At 44.9% G+C, this 25,067-nt stretch overlaps 1 protein-coding gene across 1 annotated transcript in view; it reads right to left on the bottom strand.

Moving 5' to 3' along the window:
• The window catches only part of AK9 (adenylate kinase 9), a 1,007,389-nt gene that overhangs the window by 440,419 nt on the left and 541,903 nt on the right, over nt 1-25,067 (bottom strand). The window contains exons 18-23 of the mRNA XM_033936269.1: nt 14,047-14,105; nt 10,584-10,643; nt 10,438-10,497; nt 10,239-10,304; nt 10,040-10,105; nt 346-405 (exon numbers count right to left, since the gene is read on the bottom strand). Coding sequence (XP_033792160.1) covers nt 346-405; nt 10,040-10,105; nt 10,239-10,304; nt 10,438-10,497; nt 10,584-10,643; nt 14,047-14,105 — 371 coding nt within the window. The remainder of the gene's footprint in view (nt 1-345; nt 406-10,039; nt 10,106-10,238; nt 10,305-10,437; nt 10,498-10,583; nt 10,644-14,046; nt 14,106-25,067) is intronic.

Raw genomic sequence — 25,067 nt, 5'->3', positions numbered from 1 at the left:
ATACTTGCCACTCCATACTGAATACCTTGGGATGTGCCCTGGACTAACCTTTCTGTATGTAGTGATCTGAGATGTGTGTGTGGGGGGGGGGGGGGAGGAGTTAGGGAGGGGATACAGTTTTTTACTCTTATTATGGTGTTCATGGCCACGTACTGACTCATAAGTTTCACCTCTAACTGTTTAATTGTTCTGCTCTTCCTGCCCAAAGTCATGTACTGAACTATTTTTCCTTCAGGAGCTCCACAGAGAAATGGAGAAGAGGAGATAGGCAGCTGCAGAAAACAGCCTAAATCCAACAAAGTGCTAACAACAATTTGGATAGATAACAATGATCATAAATCTCACCTGATTCTGGTTCTGGAAGTGCTTGTTCCTTAGCAGATGAAAGCTGCTCCTCAGGGGGTTCTGTTGAGGAAAATGCAGAGGCTCAGGTACAGGCATGAAATCCCACTACACCATTTTAGGCAGCTGCAAAAAAAGGAGTTACTTACTGTAACGGTTGTTATCACAGGACAAACTGGCAGCCTATTTTCACATATGGGTAATGCCATCCACGGAGCCCGGATGCGGACAGCTTCGCAAGCAGACTAGCTTGTAGAAACTTAGAAGTTTCGAGTCAGTCGCACCGCGCATTCGCGAGTGCCTTCCCGCCCAGCGCAGGGCGCGTCTCCTCAGTTCAGATAGCTAGCAGAGAAGTCAACCAGGGGAGGTGGGTGGGTTGTGAGAATAGCTGCCTGCTGTCCCTGGATAACAACTGTTACGGTAAGTAACTGTGCTTTATCCCAGGAGAAGCAGGTAGCCTATTCTCACATATGGGTGACCTCGAAGCTAACCAGAATGGGATGGTGGGAAGTTGGCAACTTAGGAGAATAAATTTTGTAATACTCTCTGGCCAAAATGGCCATCCCGTCTGGAGAAAACATCCAGACAATAGTAAGAGGACCAGGTAGCAGCTTTGCAAATTTCCTCAATAGATGTAGATCTCAGGAAAGCTACTGAAGCTGCCATTGCTATGACTTTGTGGGCTGTGACTCAACTCCGTAGTTGTAATCCAGCCTGGGCATAGCAGAAGGAGATACAAGCAGCCATCCAGTTGGAGATGGTACACATAGAGATTCGATGTCCCAATTTGTTTGGATCGAAGGAGACAAAAAGTTGAGGAGCAGTTCAGTGTGGTTTGGTGCGTTCCAAATAGAAGGCCAAAGCACGTTTACAGTCCAGAGTATGAAGAGCTCATTCTCCAGGATGAGAATGAGGCTTTGGAAAGAACACTGGAAGAACAATGGATTGGTTGAGATGAAATTCTGAAACCACTTTAGGTAGGAATTTAGGATGAGTAAGAAGGACCACTTTGTCATGATGGAACACAGTGAAAGGTGCATCAGCAACTAAGGCTTGCAGCTCACTGACTCTTCGAGCAGATGTGAGGACAATGAGAAACACCACTTTCTAAGTGAGATACTTTAGATGAGCCGTAGACATTGGCTCAAATGGAGGCTTCAGCAATTGAGCAAGAACAATATTGAGATCCCAAACCACTGGAGGCGGTTTGAGAGGAAGTTTGACATTGAAAAGTCCTTTCATGAATCTGGAAACCACTGGATGAGCAGAGAGGCTGATGGAAAGCAGCAATCGCACTGAGATGGACTCGGATAGGTGTAGACTTGAGGCCAGAGGTGGATAGGTGCAAAAGATAATCAAGAACAGAAGACAAGGAGGAATGTTGAGGCTCCTTATCGTGAGAGATTCACCATGTAGAAAATCTAGCCCATTTTTGGTGGTAGCATTGTCTAGTGACAGACTTTCTAGAAGCCTCTAAAATGTCTCTTACAGATTGCGAAAACTGAAGAGGAGTTATGTTGAGAGGTACGAAGCTATCAGGTGTAGAGACTGCAGGTTGGAATGAAGTAGAGATCCTTGACTCTGTGTAAGCAGAGACGGAAAAACTGGTAGAAGGTATGGCTCCCTGCTGCTGAGTTGAAGTAGAAGGGAGTACCAAGGTTGTCTCAGCCGAAGAGCTATCAGAATCATGGTGGCATGATCATTCTTCAACTTCACAAGAGTCTTGAGAATGAGAGGGAATGCATACAGAAAAAGATTCGTCCATTCCAGTAGAAAAGCATCTGCCTCGAGGCGATGAGGAGAATATATTCTGGAGCAGAACTGAGGCAGTTTCTGGTTGTGGGGAGTTGCAAAGAGATCTATCTGAGGCGTTCCCCACTGCAAAAAGATGTGATGAAGAGGCGAGGAATTGAGTGTCCATACGTGAGGTTGCAGAAGACGACTCAATTTGTCCGCCAAACAGTTTTTTGCCCCTTGGACGTAGACAGCTTTGAGGAAGGTGTTGTGGAGGATTGCCCAGTCCCAAACCTTCAGAGTTTCTTAACAAAGGGAGGGAGATCCCGTCTCCCCCTTTTTGTTGACATAGTACTTGGTGACTTGGTTGTCCATCCAAATGAGGACTACCTGGTCATGAAGAAGATGTTGAAAAGCTTTGAGAGCATTAAAGATCACTCTCTGAGTTCCAACAGATTGATGTGACACAGATGATTCATACTGGTCCAGTGGCCTTGAGTACGGAGACCATCGAGATGAGCGCCCTAAGCGTAGGTCGAGGAATCTGTTGTAAGGACCTTCTGATGAGGGGGAGTTTGAAACAGCAAGCCTCTGGAGAGATTGGAAGAGAGCATCCACCAGCAGAGACTGTCTCAACGAAGGCGTGACTGTAATGTGTCGAGAGAGTGGTTCGCAAGCCTGCGTCCACTGAAATGCCAGGGTCCACTGAGAAATTCTGAGGTGAAGTCTGGCAAAAGGAGCCACGTGTATTTTGGAGGCCATGTGACCTAGTAGTACCATTATGTGTCTCACTGAGATTGAAGAGCGGGAAGACACTGAGTGACAGAGTTGAAGAAGAGCCTCCAGACGTTGTTGTGGATGGAATGCTCTTAGTTGGATAGTGTCCAGAAGAGCTCCGATGAACTGTAGATTCTGAGAGGGCTGAAGTTGGGATTTGGGAAAGTTGATTTTGAATCCCAAGCTTTGTAGGAACCATGTAGTCCGTTGGGTCGCTACAATAACCCCTTGAGATGTTGAATCTTTGATGAAAACTCAAAAAGAATCGGCAAAAATATGAGGAGAGGAGGACCCTTCTGCTCATAAATTAGAGAAAAAGGGAAAAGATGAATGAGAAGATAAGAGATGAAAGAAATACTTAATAGAACTGTAAATATAAGGTCTGTAGAAAACCTGTGAATATAATAAGAAAGAAACTTTAGAGACTTCAGTATCGGGGAAGTGTAACATAATATAATGCTCATGAACAACTTCATGATGGCTATTGAAGGCCAAATGAATTCGCCCGATACATCATGTTGTCTCTTAAGTAATGAAGTGTGCTTGAAAAAAGTTAAATAAATGAAAAAGTGAAAAAATATGTGACAATTAACTCATTCATCTCCCTCTTTCAATATATCCTCAAAGTTCAAAATATGTAAATAATAAGAAAAAAAGTACCAAAATAACAAATAGCAATAAATGTCATAAAAGTTTAGTACATCACGGACTTACCTTACACAGTCACGGACAGATCCAGCTTTTTGAATTCAGTTAAGTTGGACCTTACCTGTGCTATTTTTTACTGAACTTTTATGACATTTATTGCTATTTGTGATTTTGGCACTTTTTCCTTATTATTTACATATTTTGAGGATATATTGAAAGATCAATAAGGAACTTGAGATAAGTAACGAAGACAAAATTGTAATTGAGGACTTTGGAGGACATCATAGCATTTTGATATAGACGGCGTCCAAACTTGTCCATGGTCTTACCCTCCCTTCCAGGAGGAACTGTAGCATAGACCCTGGAAGGATGGGTTCTTTTCAAAGCGGACTCCACAAGGAGGGATTGGTGAGATAATTGTGAATTGTCAAACTCTTTGCAATGCAGAGTTCTATACCTCGAGTCTAATTTGCTTGGAACAGCAGGTATAACATAAGGAGTCTCAAGACAACGTTTGAAAGTGAGACAAAAGCTTGTTAAGAGGAAGCTTAAGTGACTATGCAGGAGGTAGATACATGACCTCGAGATACTTCTTAGAGTATTTAGAACCAGCATCTAACTGAATTTCCAGGTCATCAGCCATCTGATGAAGAAAGGAAGAGAAAGACAGATGATCCGCCAGGGCCCTGCCTCGTGAGGAACTCGATGACTTCAAGAACGAAGGTGAAGCCTCTATGGAGAAGTGGCAATCCAAAAGAATATGGAGACTTGGAGGAGGCAATGGAAGCAGTTGATTCCTCAGAGTCTGGAAGCGGTGACCTCGAGCAAGGAGTTGGAGGCCTCGAAGAGCTGGAAGGTCTGGAATGAGGTCTAGATGAAGAAGACTGCTCTATAGAAGAAGATCTGTGCCTTGTGACCAGCCAGGTATCCTCCCTGCCCAGGTCCTAGTTAGGACAAAAGAAAATGGAGGAGAAAAGAAATCCCGGAGAGGAATTGGGAAGGGACAGGTAGTTTCTGAGCTTGATAATTACATTGACCACTGGGGGAGCTCAAGAGGCCCTTGGAACACTGCCAGGGCTGACACTGCAGGGCGTCGCCCCAAGATATTTAAACCTGGTGCAGAGAACAGGAAAGGAAGCCAGCTAGGGAGAAGCTTTAAGCCCTTTCTCCCTAGAGAGCCCAGGGAGCCAAGCAGGTGCAACAAGCCTATTCCTATGGAGGTGATAGAGGCTGGCCAGGCTGAGGAATTAAATTTTCCAGAAGAACAGGACATGGAATTGGAAGAAAGCCTGACAGAGTTTGCTCCTGTGATTATTGAGCCTATGCAGGTGAACTTGACTTCCACCTTCAAACAGTGAGTGTTGTTTGTGCTTATGAACTGTTTGAGAGACTATTTTTTTGAATACAAGCTAAGGAGTGATTGTATTATGGGGAGAGGTTTTGCATACATCCTGGGTGGGAATTTTTGAAAGTCTATTTAAGGACTTTGTTTTGGCAAAACCTAGCACTCTCCTGACCTGGCAGTGAATGGAACTGGCCAGAGGCTTGTGAGGACTTTTAAGGCACTTGTGCTGAATGTATGCTATGAACTATTCTTGATTTGGGTTTTTGAAATGCCTGCTTGGGAGCAGACAACCCTAGGACTGGGAGGGGGAACAATCAAACCCTCTGCCACAACTGAAAAGAAACATTGCTGAGCAAGTTAATGACTTTATTTGGGACTGTTATTTTTGCTGGTTGTGGTTTGCTACTTTTTTGGTGTGTTTTTTTTTATAAAGAACATTCTGATAAGTTTGGCATCCATTTTTGAAAGACTACTTACCTGGAGGATAAAAAGAAATAAAAGCTGAAATTATTTTGATATTGAAAAGTAATTGTGCTGACTTTTGCTTTCTGGTTTTCTTTTCTCTTGGGTTCCTGTCTGGAATCCGGTCCTGCAGGGTGGCTCCAGTCCGGGCCACACGTCGGGGTGTTATTTTGTGGGCTATCCACTGAGTGTGCTATTAAACACTGGTTTTGGAGTTACAGTGGGCCACAGCCTCGATGGATGTCTCGATGAAAGCCTCGATCGACAACGAGAGTGGTGTCTGGAAGCAGGTCTCGAGGATCGAGGAAACTTCGCCCTATGTATGGAAACAGGCAATGCTGCTGGTGAATGGATAGGGCTAGAAGCTGTAGATCAAAACACAGTGGATTGGATCGGGGAATCTCAAAGCACTCCCAAAGACTCTGCTCTTTGTATGGAGTGTGAGAATTCCTGTCGAGACACTCGTAAAGAATCTACTCCTTGCATAGAGTGTGTAGATGCCAGACCAGACACTCGCAAAGACTCTGCTCCTTGCATAGAGTGTGAAGCATCAGTTCGGGACACAGGCAGGGACTCGACCTTGCGGAAGACTGCTGGTTGCCCAGGCTGGATTACAGGAAGCAGCGTCGAGGCAGATCCATTATTTGCTCAATAACTGAACAAATTGTTGCTCCAACATGGAGAGAAGCCTGCAAAGGTGGATCCGCATCTGAAACCGGACCACTTACTGAGGCTAAAGGTGCGCAGCGGCCTCAAAAAAAGCCAACAGGATGCTGGGCATCATAAAGAGGGGCATAACTACAAGGACGCGGGAAGTCATCATGCCACTGTATCGAGCGATGGTGCGTCCGCATCTGGAATACTGCGTTCAATATTGGTCGCCGTACCTCAAGAAAGACATGGAGGTACTTGAGAGAGTCCAAAGGAGAGCAACAAAACTGGTAAGAGGGCTGGAACACTACACATATGCTGAGAGGTTGGATAGGCTGGGGCTCTTCTCTCTGGAAAAAAGGCGGCTCAGGGGTGATATGATAGAGACCTTCAAAATCATGAGGGGCATAGAGAGGGTGGATAGGGACAGATTCTTCAGGCTGAAGGGGACAACAGGTACGAGGGGGCATTCGGAGAAACTGAAGGGAGATAGGTTCAAAACGAATGCAAGGAAGTTTTTTTTCACCCAGAGGGTCGTGGACACTTGGAATGCGCTACCGGAGGAAGTGATCAAGCAGAGTACGGTACAGGGATTCAAACAGAGACTGGATGGATTCCTGAGGGATAAGGGGATCGTGGGATACTGAGAAAGCTAACCAGAAAATATATGCAGAAACCCAACCTGGTCGTGCAGGCAAGACCGGAGGGCTAGGACTTTGATAGGAAGATAGGACTCAATTAGGAAACCAAGGAGGCATGGGGGCCCCTTCTGGTGATTTAGACAGGTCGTGAACTGTTTGGGCCGCCGCGGGAGCGGACTGCTGGGCAGGATGGACCTATGGTCTGACCCGGCGGAGGCACTGCTTATGTTCTTATGTTCTTATGTTCCAAGATGGCAGTGGAGATGTGCTTGGACTTGGAGGTCTTGGAAAGCTTGAGGATCACAGAAGGAACCTTCTGCTTACGTATCTGACCTGAGGGGAGCTCTGGGGAAGATAGAAAAGGTGTACTCGAGGCTAAAGACAATCCAAACAAGGATGATCTGATGAGGCTTGAAGTCGGAGTCGTGGAAGCAGGAGGACCTTTGCTGGAAGGTGGTACTGAGGCAGCACTTGAGGTCGAGGGTGTCACTGAAGAATCCATCCTGAAGAGTTTCTCCACTAAAACTCGATGACGTTTAAGGGCTCGAGGTTGAAGAGTAGCACAGCGTTCGCACGACTTCAAATTATGGTCAGGCCCAAGGCACTTGAGACACCAGCGGTGTGGGTCCGTGAAAGAAATCGCACGCTGGCACTGGCTACACTTATTGAAGCCTGTGACTGACCAGGACATAGGAGGGAAGATAGCTGCTGCAAAGTCAAAGCCCGCAGGCTGTGGCCGCGCAGCCTGGCCCGCCAGTCAGTCAGTGAAGAAAAATTAAAATGTCTTTTTTTTTTTTTTAAAAAGGAAAATAAAGAAAGGAACACAGCGATTCACGACTGAAAAGAACACAAACCGCGGTGAGAGAAGGCACAAAGCAAACGAAGTTCAACGCAGAGTGTCAAAGTACAGACTTCTCGGCTCCGCGGAAAACTGAGAACTGAGGAGACTCGCCCTGTGCTGGGCGGGAAGGCACTCGCACATGCGTCAAGCGGCTGACTCGAATCTTCTATGTTTCTACAAGCAAGTCTGCTTGCGAGGCTGACCGTATCCGGGCTCCGTGGATGACGTCACCCATATGTTGAGAATAGCTGCAAAACTTGACCACTCCATCTCCAATCTGCTGATGGCAACGGGCGACCTCAAATCATTTTGAAAAGAAATCAAAACCTTGCTATTCAAAAAATTTATCCAGATACCTTAACATAAGAACATAAGAAATGCCTGCACTGGATCAGACCTGGGGTCCATCCAGTCCGATGATCCGCGGAGGCTCATCCAGGCGTACCCTGATGTATACATTAGTCACTCGTATCCCTCAATGTGTCCTGCAAGAAGATGTGTGTCCAATTTTCCCTTAAATCCTAGAATGGTAGTTTCCTCCACCATCTCTTTCGGGAGAGAGTTCCAGGTGTTCACCACTCGCTGTGTGAAGCAGAACTTTCTGACATTTGTCCTGGCCGTGTCCCCTCTCAGCTTCAGGCCATGACCTCTGGTCTGAGTCTGGGTCACATTCGCCAATGTAAATAAAGCTATTTCTTGCTCTCCATCCTTTCCCCCTGCTGGTGAGTGAGCTTGCTCTATTTTGTCGATTCCTTTTAGCAATTTAAAAGTCTCTATCAGATCCCCTCTCAGTCTTCTCTTCTCAAGGGTGAATAATCCCAGTTTTCTGAGGTGATCCTTGTAGCTCAAGTTCTCCATACCTTCTACTAGCTTCGTCGCTCATCTCTGCACCTTCTCCAGCAGTGTTATATCCTTCTTCAGGTATGGAGACCAGTGTTGGACACAGTATTCCAAGTGTGGTCTGACCATTGCTCTATAAAACGGCATTATGACCTCCCTTGATCTACTCGTGATTCCCTTCTTTATCATGCCTAACATCCTGTTAGCTTTCTTTACCGCCGCTGCGCATTAAGCCGACGGCTTTAGGGTCCTGTCTATCAGTACCCCTAAGTCTTTTTCTTGTTCGCTCTTCCCCAATGTTATACCTAACAGTTTATACTCATGCTCCTTGTTTTTTCTGCCCAGGTGCATCACTTTGCATTTTTCCACATTAAAATTCATCTGCCAATTTTCTGCCCATCTCTCAAGTTGCTTCAAATCTCCCTGAAGTTCCTCGCTGTCTTTTTGTGACCTGATTGTCCGGCATAGCTTTGTGTCATCTGCAAACTTGACAATAACACTGGTCGTTTCTTCTTCCAGATCATTTACGAAGATATTGAATAAGATAGGCCCAAGAACCGAGCCCTGAGGCACACCACTAGTTACTTTCTTCCAGTCTGAGTACTTCCCATTTATGCCCACTCTCTGTCTTCTGTTTTCCAGCCATTTTCCTATCCATCTTAGTATATCCCCTTCTATTCCATGACTTTGTAGTTTTTTGAGAAGTCTCGCATGAGGTACTTTGTCGAACGCTTTCTGGAAGTCCAAGTATATTACGTCTACCGGTTCTCCGCTATCGACTTGTTTGTTCACTCCCTCAAAAAATTGAAGTAAGTTGGTCAAGCACGACTTTCCTTTCCTGAAGCCATGCTGACTACCTTTCAGCAGGTCATGGTTATCTAGATGCAGTACTATGCTGTCTTTAATCAAAGCCTCAACCATTTTCCCAGGGACCGATGTGAGACTCACAGGTCTATAGTTTCCCGGTTCTCCCCTTGATTCTTTTTTGAAGATTGGGATGACGTTCACTATCTTCCAGTCTTCTGGTATCCGTCCGGTTCTAATTGACATGTTAGCGAGGGATTGCAGTAGTTCTCCGATTTCCACCTTTAGTTCCTTTAATACTCTCAGGTGAATTCCATCTGGGCCAGGGGATTTGTCACTTTTTAGTTTGTCAATCTGATAGTATATCTGGTCCAGATCCACCTTCACTGTGGTGAGGCTCTCCTCTATTTCTCCCTTGAAAACTTTCACTGTTTCGGGTATTGAAGTGGCGTCTTCCTTAGTAAAGACAGAAGCAAAGAAGGAATTTAATCTGTCTGCAATCTGTTTGTCTTCTTTAATGTATCCTTTTCTTCCTTGGTCGTCGAGAGGGCCTACTGTCTCCTTTGCAGGTTTTTTCCCTGGTAAATTCCCCTCCCAAAGCCTCCACTCTGGTAATCTCTTCCTCCTCAAAATACCAACCAAGAATACAGATCCCTAAAATGTAATATAATCTTATTTGTAACTTATTTGTAATATTACCTAGAAATGTCCAGTCATTTTACTATCCAATTTGCAAGTTCTCCTGGAAATTATCCAGCTATCTTACCTCTTTTGTAACCAAAAAACAATTGTAACATTACTGGAAATGTCCAGTTATCTCTTTTGTAATCCGCCTTGAACTGCAAGGTATAGGCGGAATAGAAGTCACTAATGTAATGTAATGTCCTGGGATAACAGCCTAAATCCAACAAAGTGCTAACAATTTGGATGGATAACAATGATCATAAATCTCACCTGATTCTGATTCTGGAACTGGAAGTGCTTGTTCCATAGCAGATGAAAGCTGCTCCTCAGGGGGTTCTGTTGAGGCAAACGCAGAGGCTCGGGTACAGGCACGAAATCCCACTACACCTTTTTAGGCAGCTGCAGAAAACAGCCTAAATCCAACAAAGTGCTAAGAATTTGGATGGCTAACAATGATCATAAATCTCACCTGATTCTGATTCTGGAACTGGAAGTGCTTGTTCCATAGCAGATGAAAGCTGCTCCTCAGGGGGTTCTGTTGAGGCAAATGCAGAGGCTCAGGTACAGGCATGAAATCCCACTACACCTTTTTAGGCAGCTGCAGAAAACAGCCTAAATCCAATGAAATGCTAACAATTTGGATGGCTAACAATGATCATAAATCTCACCTGATTCTGGTTCTGGAATTGCTTGTTCCATAGCAGATGAAAGCTGCTCCTCAGGAGGTTCTGTTGAGGCAAATGAAGAGACTCAGGTACAGGCACAAAATGCCACTACACCTTTAGTAGCAAATAACACTGATCATAAATCTCACCTGATTCTGGTTCTGGAACTGCTTGTTCCATAGCAGATGAAAGCTGCTCCTCAGGAGGTTCTGTTGAGGCAAATGCAGAGACTCAGGTACAAGCACGAAATCCCACTACACCTTTACTAGCAAAATAATGTAATCACACTTTACATATATGAAATGTGTGTTTAGTCTTTAAAATCTAGGATAGTTAAGTAATAAAATGCTCAGTAATTTGTTTTGATGTTATGGGAGACTGATTTGGTACAGCTTGCAAAACACATTAGTTAGCTTTGCTTTAAAGTGCACATATGTCCTGTATACGGCAAGATGGATGAGGATCAAGTGTGCTTATTTTATGCCAAGTACGTGCTGTGTGATTGGTAGCTTCTGTTAACCTTTCTTGATTTAAATTTGAAAGAAAACGCTGCGGCCATCTTTGAGAACTAAGAACATAAGAATAGCCTTACTGGGTCAGACCAAAGGGCCATCAAGCCCAGTGGCCCATTCTCACGGTGAGCAATCCAGGTCAAACCCAAGGAGTAGCAACATTCCATGTTACTGATCCAGGGCAAGCAGTGGCTTCCCCCATATCTGTCTCAATAGCAGAGTATGGACTTTTCCTCCAGGGAATTGTCCAAACCTTTCTTAAAACCAGTTACGCTATCCACTCCTACCACATCCTCTGGCAATGCATTCCAGAGCTTAACTATTCTCTGAATGAAATTTCCTATTGGTTTTAAAAGTATTTCCCTGTAACTTCATTGAGTGTCCCCTAGTCTTTGTAATTTTTGACGGAGTGAAAAATTGATCCACTTGTACCCATTCTACTCCACTCAGGATTTTGTAGACTTCAATCATATCACTATTCTATCAGGAACATTTTTCATTGTTGGTGCAGTCCACTGTGCTTGCTCAATTGGACTATTGTAATTCTGGGTATCAAGCAAGGCAATTTGCAACATCTTCAGTTGTTACAAAAACATGGCGGCAAAACTTATCTTCAGCAATATCATTTATAAAAATGTTAAAAAGAACAGGCCCAAGAACAGAACCTTGAGGCATACCACTGGTAACATCCCTTTCCTCAGAGCGATCTCCAATGATCACTACCCTCTGTCGTCTTCCACTCAACCAGTTCTTGACCCAGCCCATCACTTTGGGACCCATCCCGAGGGCACTCAGTTTATTTATTAGACATCTGTGTGGAACACTGTCAAAGGCTTTGCTAAAATCTAAATACACCATATCTAGCGCACATCCTCTATCCAATTCTCTAGTTACCCAGTCAAAGAAATTGATCAGATTTGTCTGACAAGACCTACTTCTAGTGAATCCATGTTGCCTCCGGTCCTGTAATCAACAGGATTCCAGAAACTTGACCATTTTCTGTTTTAAAACTGTTTCCATTAATTTGCTTACCACAGAAGTCAGACTTACCGGCCTGTAATTCCCTATTAAAATCTCAATCTTATTACGTACCGAGTGTGCATTGATTAACATCACTTTTAAACCAGAGCTAGGTTTATCACATCTAGTTTGAATAACAGAAATTAGATTATCATAATTCACACCCACATACTGATGTTTCTTGGCCAGACAACCATACCTCTCTCTACCTTCACAAACTGGAATATACCCCATAATCAACATAAACAACAAAAGGGGACAGAATTAAGAAACTCTTAAAGACTCCTCAGCCCTCCGAAGTCCTCAAAAAGGCCAAAACCACCAACCACCTTCTTATTCTAAAAACCAGTACTATTCTTTTTTTACTTATGTCTTTTTGCTTTTTCTTCAATTTCTCAACTTCTTATGCATTAAAAGTTCATTCATTAATGTTATATTCAATTTGGTAGCATTCAATATATGAGAAACACTGTTGAAAAATATATCTGTCACACAATCCTTTTATACTAATCTTGCTTGCTGTATTTTTTTTTTTTTTTTTTTTTTAAATAGTCCCTTTAATGATATCCGTACTTTTATAAACTTCCTTGCTCTTATGCTCCTTTTCTCTGCTGCAAAGATATCAGTCCACATTTTATGTGACTTTGACATCTTGGACACACTCCTGTTTTTGGACCTCACTTTCTCTTCATGTGGAGTGGAGTGGTGGAGTAGCCTAATGGTTAGTATGGTGAGCTGGAATTGAGTCAACCACAGCAGCCAATATCCTCACTCTTTGGATTCAATGAGAGTATAGCAATGTAGGTTTCCAAAATCATCAAAGTCCATACACCCGACAAAAAAGTCAGGATAAGGATCTTTTCATTGCCTCCTGATATGATGTAACTTGTCAAAATACTTCTGTATCACTTCATCCAGAAATAAAGACTAGTTGACAGAAAATAAATTTTTACTTATCGTTTTAATGCAGTGTCTCTAGGGGCATGCTAGAGACACTGCATTAAAACAAGAAGGGGCATGCTAGAGACACTGCATTAAAACGATAAGTTAAAATTTATTTTCTGTCAACTAGTCTTTATTTCTGGATGAAGTGATACAAAAGTATTTTGACAAGTTACATCATATCAGGAGGCAATGAGAAAATCCTTATCCTGACTTTTTTGTCGGGTGTATGGACTTTGATGATTTTGGAAACCTCTATTGCTATACTGTCATTGAATCCAAAGAGTGAGGATATTGGTTGCTGTGGTTGTCTCCATTGAGGTCTCACCTTTATATCTTCCATATTGGTTTAGTGTTTACTGAACTGGAATTGAGTCCCACTGCAGCTCCTTGTGACCTTGGGCATGCCACTTAAACCTCCATTGCCCCAGGTACAAAACTTAAGATTGTGAGCCCATTAGGGACAGAGAAAGCACCTGCTTATAATATTGCTAAACTTCCTAGACATATGATTTAGTTTACTCTTAATGTGACCCGCTTAGAACTATGTGACTATAAGTGTAACTGCGTACAGCACTGCTTACATCTAGTAGCGCTGTAGAAATAAGTAGTAGTAGTATCTGTATATTTCAGGTGTAAGTGGTGTGTAACTGCCCTTGTACTGTAACTCTCCAAAGTTAATCAGAAATGCATTAGGTTAGTCCAGTGGTAGGCAATTCCAGTCCTCAAGAGCCGGAGCCAGGTCAGGTTTTCAGGATATCCACAATAAATATGCATGAGATAGATTTGTATCTCAAGGAGGCAGTGCATGCAAATCCATCTCATACATATTCATTTTGGATATCCTGAAAACCTGACCTGGCTCCGGCTCTCAAGGACCGGACTTGCCTACCCCTGGGTTATGCCAATAAAAATGTTACCTACTATTCAGTTGTTTCTTTTTGTTATATGACATTTCTCAAAAGGTCCTAATTTCATGTTATCAGCAGCTTCAGTGATAGTGGCTATTAGCAATCAGAAAAGAAGTTGAGTTGGTTGGCAACAGTAAAGTGAAGAGGTAAGCCTAGCTTAGTGCACTGGCTAATTTATGGGAGTACTCTGGTGATCTTCATTCTATGGCTGAGGGCTGCATTGGTACCTTCAACTGACTCAGACGTCTCTCTCATTAGTTGCTTCAACATTTCTTGCTGTAGTAACCTGAAAGAAAACTGTCTAGATTAATCTTTATGCAGTGGTGACCAAATTGACCTGCATGAGACATTATAAGCTAAGACATTTCCTTTGAATTCTCTAAATAAAACCTTTAGGATCTTAGAATGCAAGGCTCTGTTCTTTCTTTTGCAGCTTAAATCTGTCTATTGGTTGGGTAGAGTCCCATGAAGAAATGGGACCTGGGCTAAGTGCCTGAAAAATTCTGACCACCTTGTTGGGCAGACTGGATGGACTGTGCCGATCTTAATCTGCCAATCATCTTAATCTGCTATAGACTGAAACAGCACAACTGGTCTATTAAAATAGTACAATTTTCAGGCGTCATTTTCATATGATGACATGAAGAGGGTAATTTTATAACAGGTACTTAGGTCAAAAGTCAAAGTAGAGGCCTATTTTACAGAGACATATAGCACAGTTACTTACCGTAACAGGTGTTAACCGGGGACAACAGGCAGATATTCTCATATGTGGGTAACGCCATCCACAGAGCCCCGATATGGACAGCTTTAAAAGTGCATCGCCACTTTAAGAACTTAAAGTTTGTCAACTGCCTGCACCACGCATGTGCGAGTGCCTTCCTGCCCGATGCTTGCTCACAGTACCTCTGTTCTGTAAGCAAGCTAAGAAGCTACCCAGGGGAGGTGGGTGGGATGTGAGAATATCTGCCTGTTGTCCCTGGATAACACTTGTTACGGTAAGTAACTGTGTTTTATCCCAGAACAAGAATGCAGCATATTCTCACATGTGGGACTCCCTAGCTTACTGCAATGGGAGAGAGAGTTGGCCATTAAGAGAATAAATTTCGTAATGCCACTTGGCCGAACAGGATTCCAGACAGTAGTGAGACGTGAATGTGTGAACTGAGGACCAAGTAGATTTCATCTATGGGAGTAGAATGTAAGAATTCAATTGAAGCTGCCATAGCTCGGACCTTATGTGTTGTTACACGACCTCCAAGCTGTAGCCCAGCCTGAGCATAGCAGGAGGAAATACGGACCGCTAGCCATTTGGAAATAGTTCTCTTCGTTACAAACCAGCCAAACCTGTTAGGATCAAAGGAGATGAACAGTTGAGAGGTTCTATGTGGCTTAGTCCTTTGTAAGTAATAAGCCAAGGAACATTTACAGTCTAATTATGAAGAGCTGTTTCTTCAGGGTGAGAATGAGGCTTTGAAAAGAAAACTGGAAGCATAATTGATTGATTTAGATGAAATTCTGTGACTACTTTGGGCAAGAATTTAGGATGGGTGAAGAACTACTTTATCATGGTGGAAAACTGTAAAGGGTGAGTCCAACACCAATGCTTGAAGCTCACTCACTCGATGTGCAGAAGTGATGGAGATTAAAAATACCACTTTCCAAGTGAGATATTTAAGATGAGCAGAAGCCATTGGCTCAAATGGAGGTTTCATCAGTCTGGTGAGAACAACATTAAGATCTCAAACCACTGAGAGGTGGTATGATATTGAAAAGTCCTTTCATAAACCTGGAAACAAGAGGATGAACAGTTAGAGATTTATTGTTGACCGGAACATTGATAGCATTAAGGTGAACTCTGACTGAAGTAGTTTTAAGACCTGAATTGGATAAGTGGAGGAGGTAATCCAACACTGAAGATATGGAGCAAGATGAAGCATCTTTTTTTTTTCCAATTTTTGTATAGCATTTAAAACTCAATTACAATACTTAATATTTTGATAAATTCCATATCAGAAATTATCCCCCCTCCCTCCTAATCAAATACATTCTTTAATTTCAAGAAACCTATCATAAACCCCATTCCTAAACACCTTATCTAATAATCAAATCAAAAAACCCTTCCCCCCTCCCCCCCATCCTGGATATGCAATTTAAAGGGAAAAATAATATTCAATCATTACAATATTTTGCTAATGGCTCCCAAATCTCCAGAAATTTTCTAAGATGAAGCATCTTGATGATGAAGAGTACAGCACATTGAAACCATGTCCACTTCTATTGGTAGCACTGCTGTGTAGAAGGTTTTCTGGATGCACCCAAAATGACTGACAGGATCAGAAAGATCAGCATCTGCTGAAGTCATCCCAAGAGGTACCAAGTTGTTAGGTGCAACGACAGTAGATTGGGATGTAAAAGACCCTTGACTCTGCATGAGAAGAGATGGAAATATCTGCAGATGTATTGGATCCTTGACAATGAGCTGCAAGCAAATAGATCTCATGTAAATTCATTGAGGAAATCCTGAAAACCCGACTGGATTGTGGCCCTCGAGGAGGGACTTTGATACCCCTGTTCTAGATCCTCTGTGTTCATCCCATGCTTTTTTGATCGCTGTCACTGTTTTCCTCTCCACCACCTCTCTCGGGAGCGCATTCCAGGCATCCACCACCCTCTCCGTAAAGAAGAATTTCCTTACATTGCTCTTGAGTCTACCACCCCTCAACCTTAAATTACCTCGTGTTTTATCATTTTCCTTTCTCTGGAAAAGATTTTGTTCTATTTTAATACCTTTCAAGTATTTGAACGTCCCTCCTTTCCTCTAAAGTATACATATTCAGGGCTTCCAGTCTCTCCTCATATGTCTTTTGGCGCAAGCCTCCTATCATTTTCGTCGCCCTCCTCTGGACCGCTTCGGACACTATCAATATTTATTTATTTATTTCTAAAATTTATAGACCGCCTATTCCTAAGCGGTTAACAGTAAAAACATTCACAATAGTTCCAGACAAAATACATAAAAAATATCTTCAATTACAGCACAATCATATTAGCAGTATCCTTCAAAAACTGGGGAAACAGTGTAACAGCAAGCAGTGCTACATCAAATCATCTCAATCCCATGCAGTCCCATCGCTTTGTCCATCTTCAATTTTTCAAGTTGTCCATAAACACTTTCTTCCGTGAACAACACGGTAGAAGAGAGAACTACGGTTGTCTGGGCCACTGAGGGGTTATAAGAATCATGGTGGCCGATTCTTGCTTAAGCTCGACTAGCCTCTTGAGAATGAGAGGAATTGTTGGAAATACATAAAGGAATTTGTCCGTCCAATCCAGGAGAAAGACATCTGCCTCTAGACGATGAAGAGAGTTTTGTCTGGAACAGAATTGAGGCAGTTTGTAATTGTGGAGAAACGCAAATAGGTTTATCTGAGGAATCCCCCAAAGAGAGAATATCTGATGGAAGACTGTGGAGAGGTGGTTTGAGAGGTGGCTTGACATTGAAAAGTCCTTTCATAAATCTGGAAACCACAGGATGAGCAGAAAGGGGTTTCCCTTTTAAAGGCTGATGAAAAGCAGCAATTGCACTGAGATGGACTCAAATAGATGTTGATTAGAGGTCTGATTGAGATAAATGCAACAGGTACACTTCCCCCTCCCTATTCGCGGTTTCCGCACTCGCGATTTCACATAATTTTCCTCATCTTCTCATTCAATTCTTTCCATCTACTGTCTCTCTTCTCTCTGTGTCTTCTATTTGCTCTGTTACTGTGCCTCTCCCTTCCCCCTCCCCCAAATTGGTCTGGCATCTCTATCTTCTTCCCTGCCAGCATCTTCTCCCCAGTCTCTCTTCCCCATTTCCCTTCAGCGTCTTCTCCCAATCTCTCTTCCCCATTTCCCTTCAGCGTCTTCTCCCCACTCTCTCTTTCTCATTTCCCTTCAGCATCTTCTCTCCACTCTCTCTTCCCCATTTCCCTTCAGCGTTTTCTCTCCACTCTCTCTTCCTCATTTCCTTTCAGTGTCTTCTCCCAACTCTATCTTCCCCATTTCCCTTCAGCATCTTCTCTCCACTCTGTCTTCCCCACGTCTTTTCAGCGTCTTCTCCCCACTCTGTCTTCCCCATTTCCCTTCAGCATCTGTTCCTCTCCACCTCACCTTTTCTCCCTTTCTCTCTCCCTGACCCCCCCCCCCACAGCGAGAACACCCCTTAGCTGCTTCCGCCATGCACCCGTCCCCCCTCTCCGGACAACAGGCCCTGGTCCGTCAGGCAGAAGGAGCGTTTCCTGCTTGCAGCGCACAACTGTGCCGACAAACCTCCCTGGCCCTTACCTTCTAAACTGCCTTCTTACAGCAGCCAGAGCATTGAAGTTCCATATGGCTGCCGGAAAGGTCATCTCTGATGCAACTTCTGGTTGCATCAGAGATAACCTTTACGGCAGCCACAAGCAGCTTCAACGCTCCAGCTGCTGTAAGAAGGCAGTTTAGAAATTACCGGCCATGAAGGTAAGGGGCAGGGAGGGAGATGTTGAGACTGGGCGGCGGCGGCGGCAGCAGCAGAGATCAGTAAGAAGGGAGGCAGCGCGATAAATGACCGCGCGCGTTCCCTCCCTTAACTGCGGGGACAAGGCCATTCACCGCTCCACGGGGCGGTGAATGGCCTTGTCCCTGTAGCCAAGGTGAGCACAGTTTTTTCCCCACCGTTTTGGGGGGTTACCCGTGGCTACATGCGGCTAGCCACAGGTAACAGCCACCGTGTCATTCTCTACTCTGAGTTCCAACAGATTTATGTGACATTGACGATCTGTGCTGGACCAATGGCCTTGAGTACAGAAACAATAGAGATGAGCCTCCCAAGCGTAGGTTGAGGAATCTGTCTTGAGGACCTTCTGATGAAGGTCCTCAAGGCATTTGAAACAGTAACCTCTGGAGAGATTGGAAGATATCATCCACTGGTGGAGAGACTGTCTCAACGAAGGAGTCACTGTAATGTGCTGAGAGAGTGGGTCGAAAGCCTGTGCCCACTGAGATGCCAGGGTCCACTGAGGAATTCTAAGGTGAAGTCTGGCAAAAGGAGTCTCGTGAACTGTAGAGGCCATGTGATCTAGGAGGATCCTCATGTGTCTCGCTGAAAGTGAAGTGAGGGATGACACTTTGTGACAAAGTTGAATGAGAGCATCCTGACATTGTTGAGGAAGGAATGCTCTGAGTTGCACAGTATCCAGTACTGCTCCGATGAACTGTAAAGTCTGAGAGGGCTGTAGTTGGGATTTTGGAAAGTTGATTTTGAACCCCAAGCTTTGGAGGAACCAAGTAGTCCATAGGGTCGCTACAATAACCCCCTGAGATGTTGAATCGTCCATGTACGGGAAAACCTGAAGACCATGGTTTCGCAGAGCTGCTGCTACCACCACTAAGCACTTGGTGAAGACTCTGGGAGATGATGCCAAGCCAAAGGGTAGCACTCTGTACTGAAAATGATAATTTCCCACCCAAAATCTGAGGAACTTGCGAGAGGCTGGATGAATGAGAATGTGGATATAAGCCTCTTTGAGATCCAGAGAGCATAACCATTCGTTCTGATGTATACGTGGATACAAGGATGCCAGAGACAGCATCCAAAATTTTTTCTGACAAGAAATTTGTTGAATGCTCTGAGATCCAAAATAGGTCGCAGATTGCCTGTCTTCTTCGAAATTGGAAGTAACGGGAGTAAAACCCCTGCTCTGCTGTTCCAGGGGAACTTCCTTGATGGCATGGAGACGAAGCAGAGCTTGAGCTTCCTGAAGAAGAAGGGTGGTCTGGGATGGATTGGAAGGATACTCTCTTGTGAGAAGATCTGGAGGAATCTGGATGAAATGAAGAGAGTAACCTTCCCTGATGATAGAGAGGACCCAAAGGTTGAGTGAGAGTACCCAAGAAAGGGACTTGGGGGTAATAGTGGACAAGACAATGAAGCCATCAGCCGCTAAGAAAGAGAATAGAATGCTAGGTATAATCAAGAAGGGTATTACAACCAGAATGAAAGAAGTTATCCTGCCATTGTATTGGGCGATGGTGCGCCCACATCTGGAGTACTGCATCCAATATTGATCGCCGTACCTAAAGAAAGATATGGCGATATTCGAGAGGGTTCAGAAGAGAGCGACACGCTTGATAAAAGGTATGGAAAACCTTTCATATGCTGAAAGATTGGAGAAACTGGGGCTCTTTTCCCTGGAGAAGCGGAGACTTAGAGGGGATATGATAGAGACTTACAAGATCATGAAGGGCATAGAGAAAGTGGAGAGGGACAGATTCATCAAACTTTCAAAAACTACAAGAACGAGATGGCATTCAGAAAAATTAAAAGGGGACAGATTCAGAACCAATGCTAGGAAGTTCTTCCAGAAGGCGTGATAGGACAGAATATGGTTTTGGGGTTCAAGAAGGGATTGGATGATTTCCTGAAGGAAAAGGGGATAGAAGGATATAGATAGAGGATTACTATACAGGATCGGCTGCAGAGGAGAAGCAGGAGAGTAGCAGATCGGGTAGGAGGAGGCAGAAGGAGAGAGGAGCTTAAGGGGAGGCAGAGAAGGGTGCTAGGAGCGCCGGACCACGTGGGTACATCTTCAGGGAAGCGGCGAGAGAAGCTCCGCCCACCCCCACCGCGTCAGCGACTCGCGACCGGGCTCCTCCATTTAAGGAGGTGAGCCAACGGGCGCAGCGCTGATCGGCTGCAGAGGAGAAGCATAGAAACATAGAAACATAGAAAATGACGGCAGAAAAGGGCTATAGCCCACCAAGTCTGCCCATTGCAATTAGCCTCCCCCCAGAGTTCATTCCCTTAGAGATCCCACATGAGTATCCCATTTCTTCTTAAAATCAGTCACGCTGCTGGCCTCAATCACCTGCAGTGGGAGTCCATTCCAACGCTCCACCACTCTCTCGGTGAAAAAGTACTTCCTGGAGTCGCTATGAAATTTCCCTCCTCTGATTTTCAGCGGATGCCCTCTGGTTGTTGAGACCCCCACTGCGTCAGCGACTCGTGACCGGGCTCCTCCATTTAAGGAGGCGAGCCAACGGCGCGCGGCGAAGGCGAGCGGCAAAGGCGCTCGCCTTAGCGTAGAGCCTTGAGGAGAGCCTTGAGAGCCAAACTACACTCGATTAGGATACCTTAGAGCAGCAACCTATCCCTTTACCCTAGACCACTCCTAATCACACAAACCCTCATACTTAACCTACATCTCTCACACTAACCCACATTCAGCCACCCTTTCAGATACCCTCAGCTCTTAACTTCCTATTCTCTCAGACACCCAAATCTTTCACAATCTCGCACTAGCTCTCAGTAGGATTTCTCTAACTCTCTCTCTCTTTCTTTTCTTTTTTTATTGACAGGCAGACCTAATTCACAACTTGGAAATGGCAGGGAGGACCAGAAATGCCAAGGCTACAATCAAATCCAGCATTCCAGCCACCATGGGGATCCAGGAGAAAATCACGGACGGCGTGCGGAGGGAGGAGGACTCAGGACGGTGGACAGAGGTCTCTGTGCAGACCGAATCCATCCCCCGGCAATACACTACAGTCTCCATGCAGACAGAGGAGGGCGCTCAGCTGGATGGAGCCCTCATGCAGGAACTGTGGAGCCTCAGGGAGGAGTTGGTACGCCTAAGAAGCATCCGAGAGGATGAAGCCTTCATCGACGGAGTCGTTCAGGAGTTGTCCCAGATCACAGAGCAGGCCCATGACAAGTCCATTCTCGAGATGCCCAAATCATCAGCTTTGAAACCAACATTTGGGATACAGGAGATGGCTGGTGGCAATGACACCTGGAAGTTGGTGACCTCTTCCACAGGTAAACATAGGAGATCCCCCCCCTTTTTCAATCTTTTCATCCTCTTCTTTTTCTTCCCAACAGGCCAACCCTACGTCAACCCCTCAACTCGTCCTGAAGAACAGATTCCAGATTCTTCAGGAAGAAGCTGTCGACAAAGTACAGGAGCAGGCCCAACACGAAGAACAGGAGCAGGCTCAACGCGCAGCTCCATCTGCTGACCGACTTCCTCCCCCACAACGGAAAAAAGCGCAGAGTTATAGTCATTGAGGACTCCATGCTGAGGGGCACCGAGGGACCAATCTGCAGACCGGATGCACACTCAAGGGAGGTTTGCTGCCTGCCTGGAGCCAAAATACGGGACATCACCACCAGCTTGGGTAAACTACTTACACCTCATGACCATTTTCCTATGCTTCTTATCCACATAGGTACGAATGACACTGCCAGGAACACCCCGGAGACCATCGCCAGAGACTTCGGAGCCTTGGGTGAGAGGCTGAAGCAGACGGGTGCGCAGGTAGTCTTCTCATCAATCCTCCCAGTTAGAGGCAAGGGAAGAGCCTGAGATGAATGCATCCGGAGAACGAACGAATGGCTACAAGGATGGTGTCGGGATATGAACTTCGGATTCCTGGATCATGGAGAGGCGCTGCAGGGACTTCAGGGACCAGACAGACTCCATTTGACCAGCAGAGGTAAGAACGTCTTCGGACACCGACTAGCCCGCCTGCTTCGCAGGGTTTTAAACTAGGTAAGTTGGGGGAGGGGACCTACTCATATACTGGTGTGGAAAGGAACTATCCTGATGAGACAAGTCGACACTCTGTTTCCAAGGTAAGGACCCACTTTGCAAACAATTCTCTAGGAGCCACACAAGCTCAGACAGTGAACGCCTTACAAGGACTCAGCAAACACAAAGTGTGGAGGGCCATGTATGTTAATGCGCGCAGTTTAGGCAATAAAATTCTAGAACTGGAAACTGAAATAAGAGATGCCAACCTAGACGTGGTGGCGAAATCCGAAACTTGGTTCACGGACGCACATGGGTGGGATATGGCTATACCGGGGTACAATTTGCTTCGTCAGGACAGAGAGGGCAGGTTAGGTGGAGGGGTAGCACTATACATTAAAGAGGACATCAAAACCACCAGGATCACAGATGTCAAGTATACCGGGGAGTCTCTCTGGGTAAACCTGGCAAGAGGTGGCAAAAAATGCCTGTATCTTGGTGTGGTATACAGACCTCCAAGACAACTGGAAGATATGGACGCAGAATTAATTGAAGACATAGAGAATATCACTCTGCGGGGCGACACTGGGGGACTTCAACATGCCTGATGCAGACTGGAACACATTTTCAGCAACAACCAGCAGCAGCAGGAGGCTTTTGACCTCCATAAAAGGAGTACATCTCAGGCAGATGGTAATGGAACCCACTAGGGCCCAGGCAATCCTAGACCTGGTACTCACCAACGGGGAAAGCATCTCAGAGGTCTCGGTAGGAGATACACTAGCCTCCAGCGACCATAACATGGTATGGTTCAACCTTGGGAAAGGATCCCCTAAATCAATCACAAAAACAAAGGTACTCAAATTCAGGGGCACCGATTTCGCACGCATGGGAGATTTTGTTCATCAGACGCTGCAAGACCAAGCAGAGACCGGTAATGTGGAAACTATGTGGTCGTACCTTAAATCATCCATACACGAAGCAACTAATCGCTACATAAAATCGGTAGATAAACAGCAAAGAAACAACAGACCCCAATGGTTCACTGAAGAAATCTCACACCTCATTAAGGAGAAGAAAAAAGCATTTCTTTCCTACAAATGTTCGCAGAGAAGAGAAACTAAAGTAAAATATAAGACCAGATCTGCAGCGGTCAAAACAGCAGTTAGGGAGGCCAAACTTTGAGTGGAAAAAAATCTAGCAAAAAACATTAAAAAAGGGGACAAATCCTTCTTTAGGTATATCAGTGATAGGAAAAGGAACACAGATGGTATAGTACGTCTTAGACGACCGGACGGAAACTATGCGGTGGCGGATTCCGAAAAAGCCGAACTACTAAATGAATATTTCTGCTCAGTCTTCACCTGCGAGGCACCAGGACACGGACCACAGTTGAAGGCAAAACAAGACGTGGAAGACCCGTTTCAGAATTTTGAGTTCACACCTGGAGACATCTACAACGAACTGGCAAGGCTCAAGATAAACAAGGCCATGGGACCGGACAATTTACACCCAAGAGTGTTCAGAGAATTGAGAGATGTTCTGGCGGAACCGTTGGCAGTGCTCTTCAATCTCTCACTAAGTACGGGGAAAGTTCTGATGGACTGGAAAACAGCCCACGTCGTTCCTCTGGATAAAAAAGGGTGCAAGGCTGAGGCTGCGAACTATAGACCGGTGAGTTTCACCTCAATAGTGTGTAAACTCATGGAAACACTAATTAAGTATAAATTAGATACGTTCTTGAACGAAGGAAATCTCCGGGATTCCAGTCAACATGGCTTCACCAAGGGTAGGTCATGCCAGTCCAATCTTATCAGCTTCTTTGACTGGGTAACAAAAAGGCTAGACTCAGGGGAGTCCTTGGACGTCGTTTACCTGGACTTCAGCAAGGCTTTTGACAGCGTCCCACACTGCAGGTTGCTGAAAAAGATGAAATTGATGGGGTTAGGGGAGACTCTAAATGCATGGGTTAAAGATTGGCTTAGTGGCAGACTTCAGAGGGTGGTGGTTAACGGTACCTCTCTAAAATGTCGGAGGTGACAAGCGGAGTGCCGCAGGGTTCAGTCCTGGGCCCACTCCTCTTCAACATATTCATTGGGGATCTAACTCAAGGGCTTCAAGGCAAGGTAACCTTATTCGCTGATGACGCCAAACTATGCAATATAGTAAACGGCTACAATCTACAGGATACTATGGAGCAAGACCTGCGTACTTTAGAAAGTTGGTCCTCGATCTGGCAGCTGGGCTTCAATGCCAAGAAATGTAAAGTAATGCATCTTGGTAACGGAAATCCTTGCAGATTACACCCTGAATAGAGAAACTTTAACCAGGACTACTGCAGAACGAGACTTAGGAGTAATCATCAGTGCTGACATGAAAGCTGCCACTCAAGTAGAGAAGGCCTCATCTAAAGCACGGCAGATGATAGGTTGTATCAAGAGAAGCTTCGTCAACAGGAAGCCTGAAGTCATGATGCCATTGTACAGAGCCATGGTGAGACCTCATCTGGAATACTGTGTGCAATTCTGGAGGCAACATTATAGTAAAGATGTGCTCAGAATTGAATCGGTTCAGTGGATGGCCACCAGGATGGTCTCGGGGCTAAAGGGTCTCCCGTACGAAGAAAGACTGAGCAAATTGCAGCTCTACACTCTCGAAGAGCGAAGGGAGAGGGGAGGCATGATTGAGACATTTAA

The sequence above is a fragment of the Geotrypetes seraphini genome, chromosome 3, assembly GCF_902459505.1.
Source record: "Geotrypetes seraphini chromosome 3, aGeoSer1.1, whole genome shotgun sequence".
NCBI lineage: Eukaryota > Metazoa > Chordata > Amphibia > Gymnophiona > Dermophiidae > Geotrypetes > Geotrypetes seraphini.
Note: the sequence above shows the minus strand (reverse complement) of the source record. Positions and strands in the feature narration are given on the sequence as shown.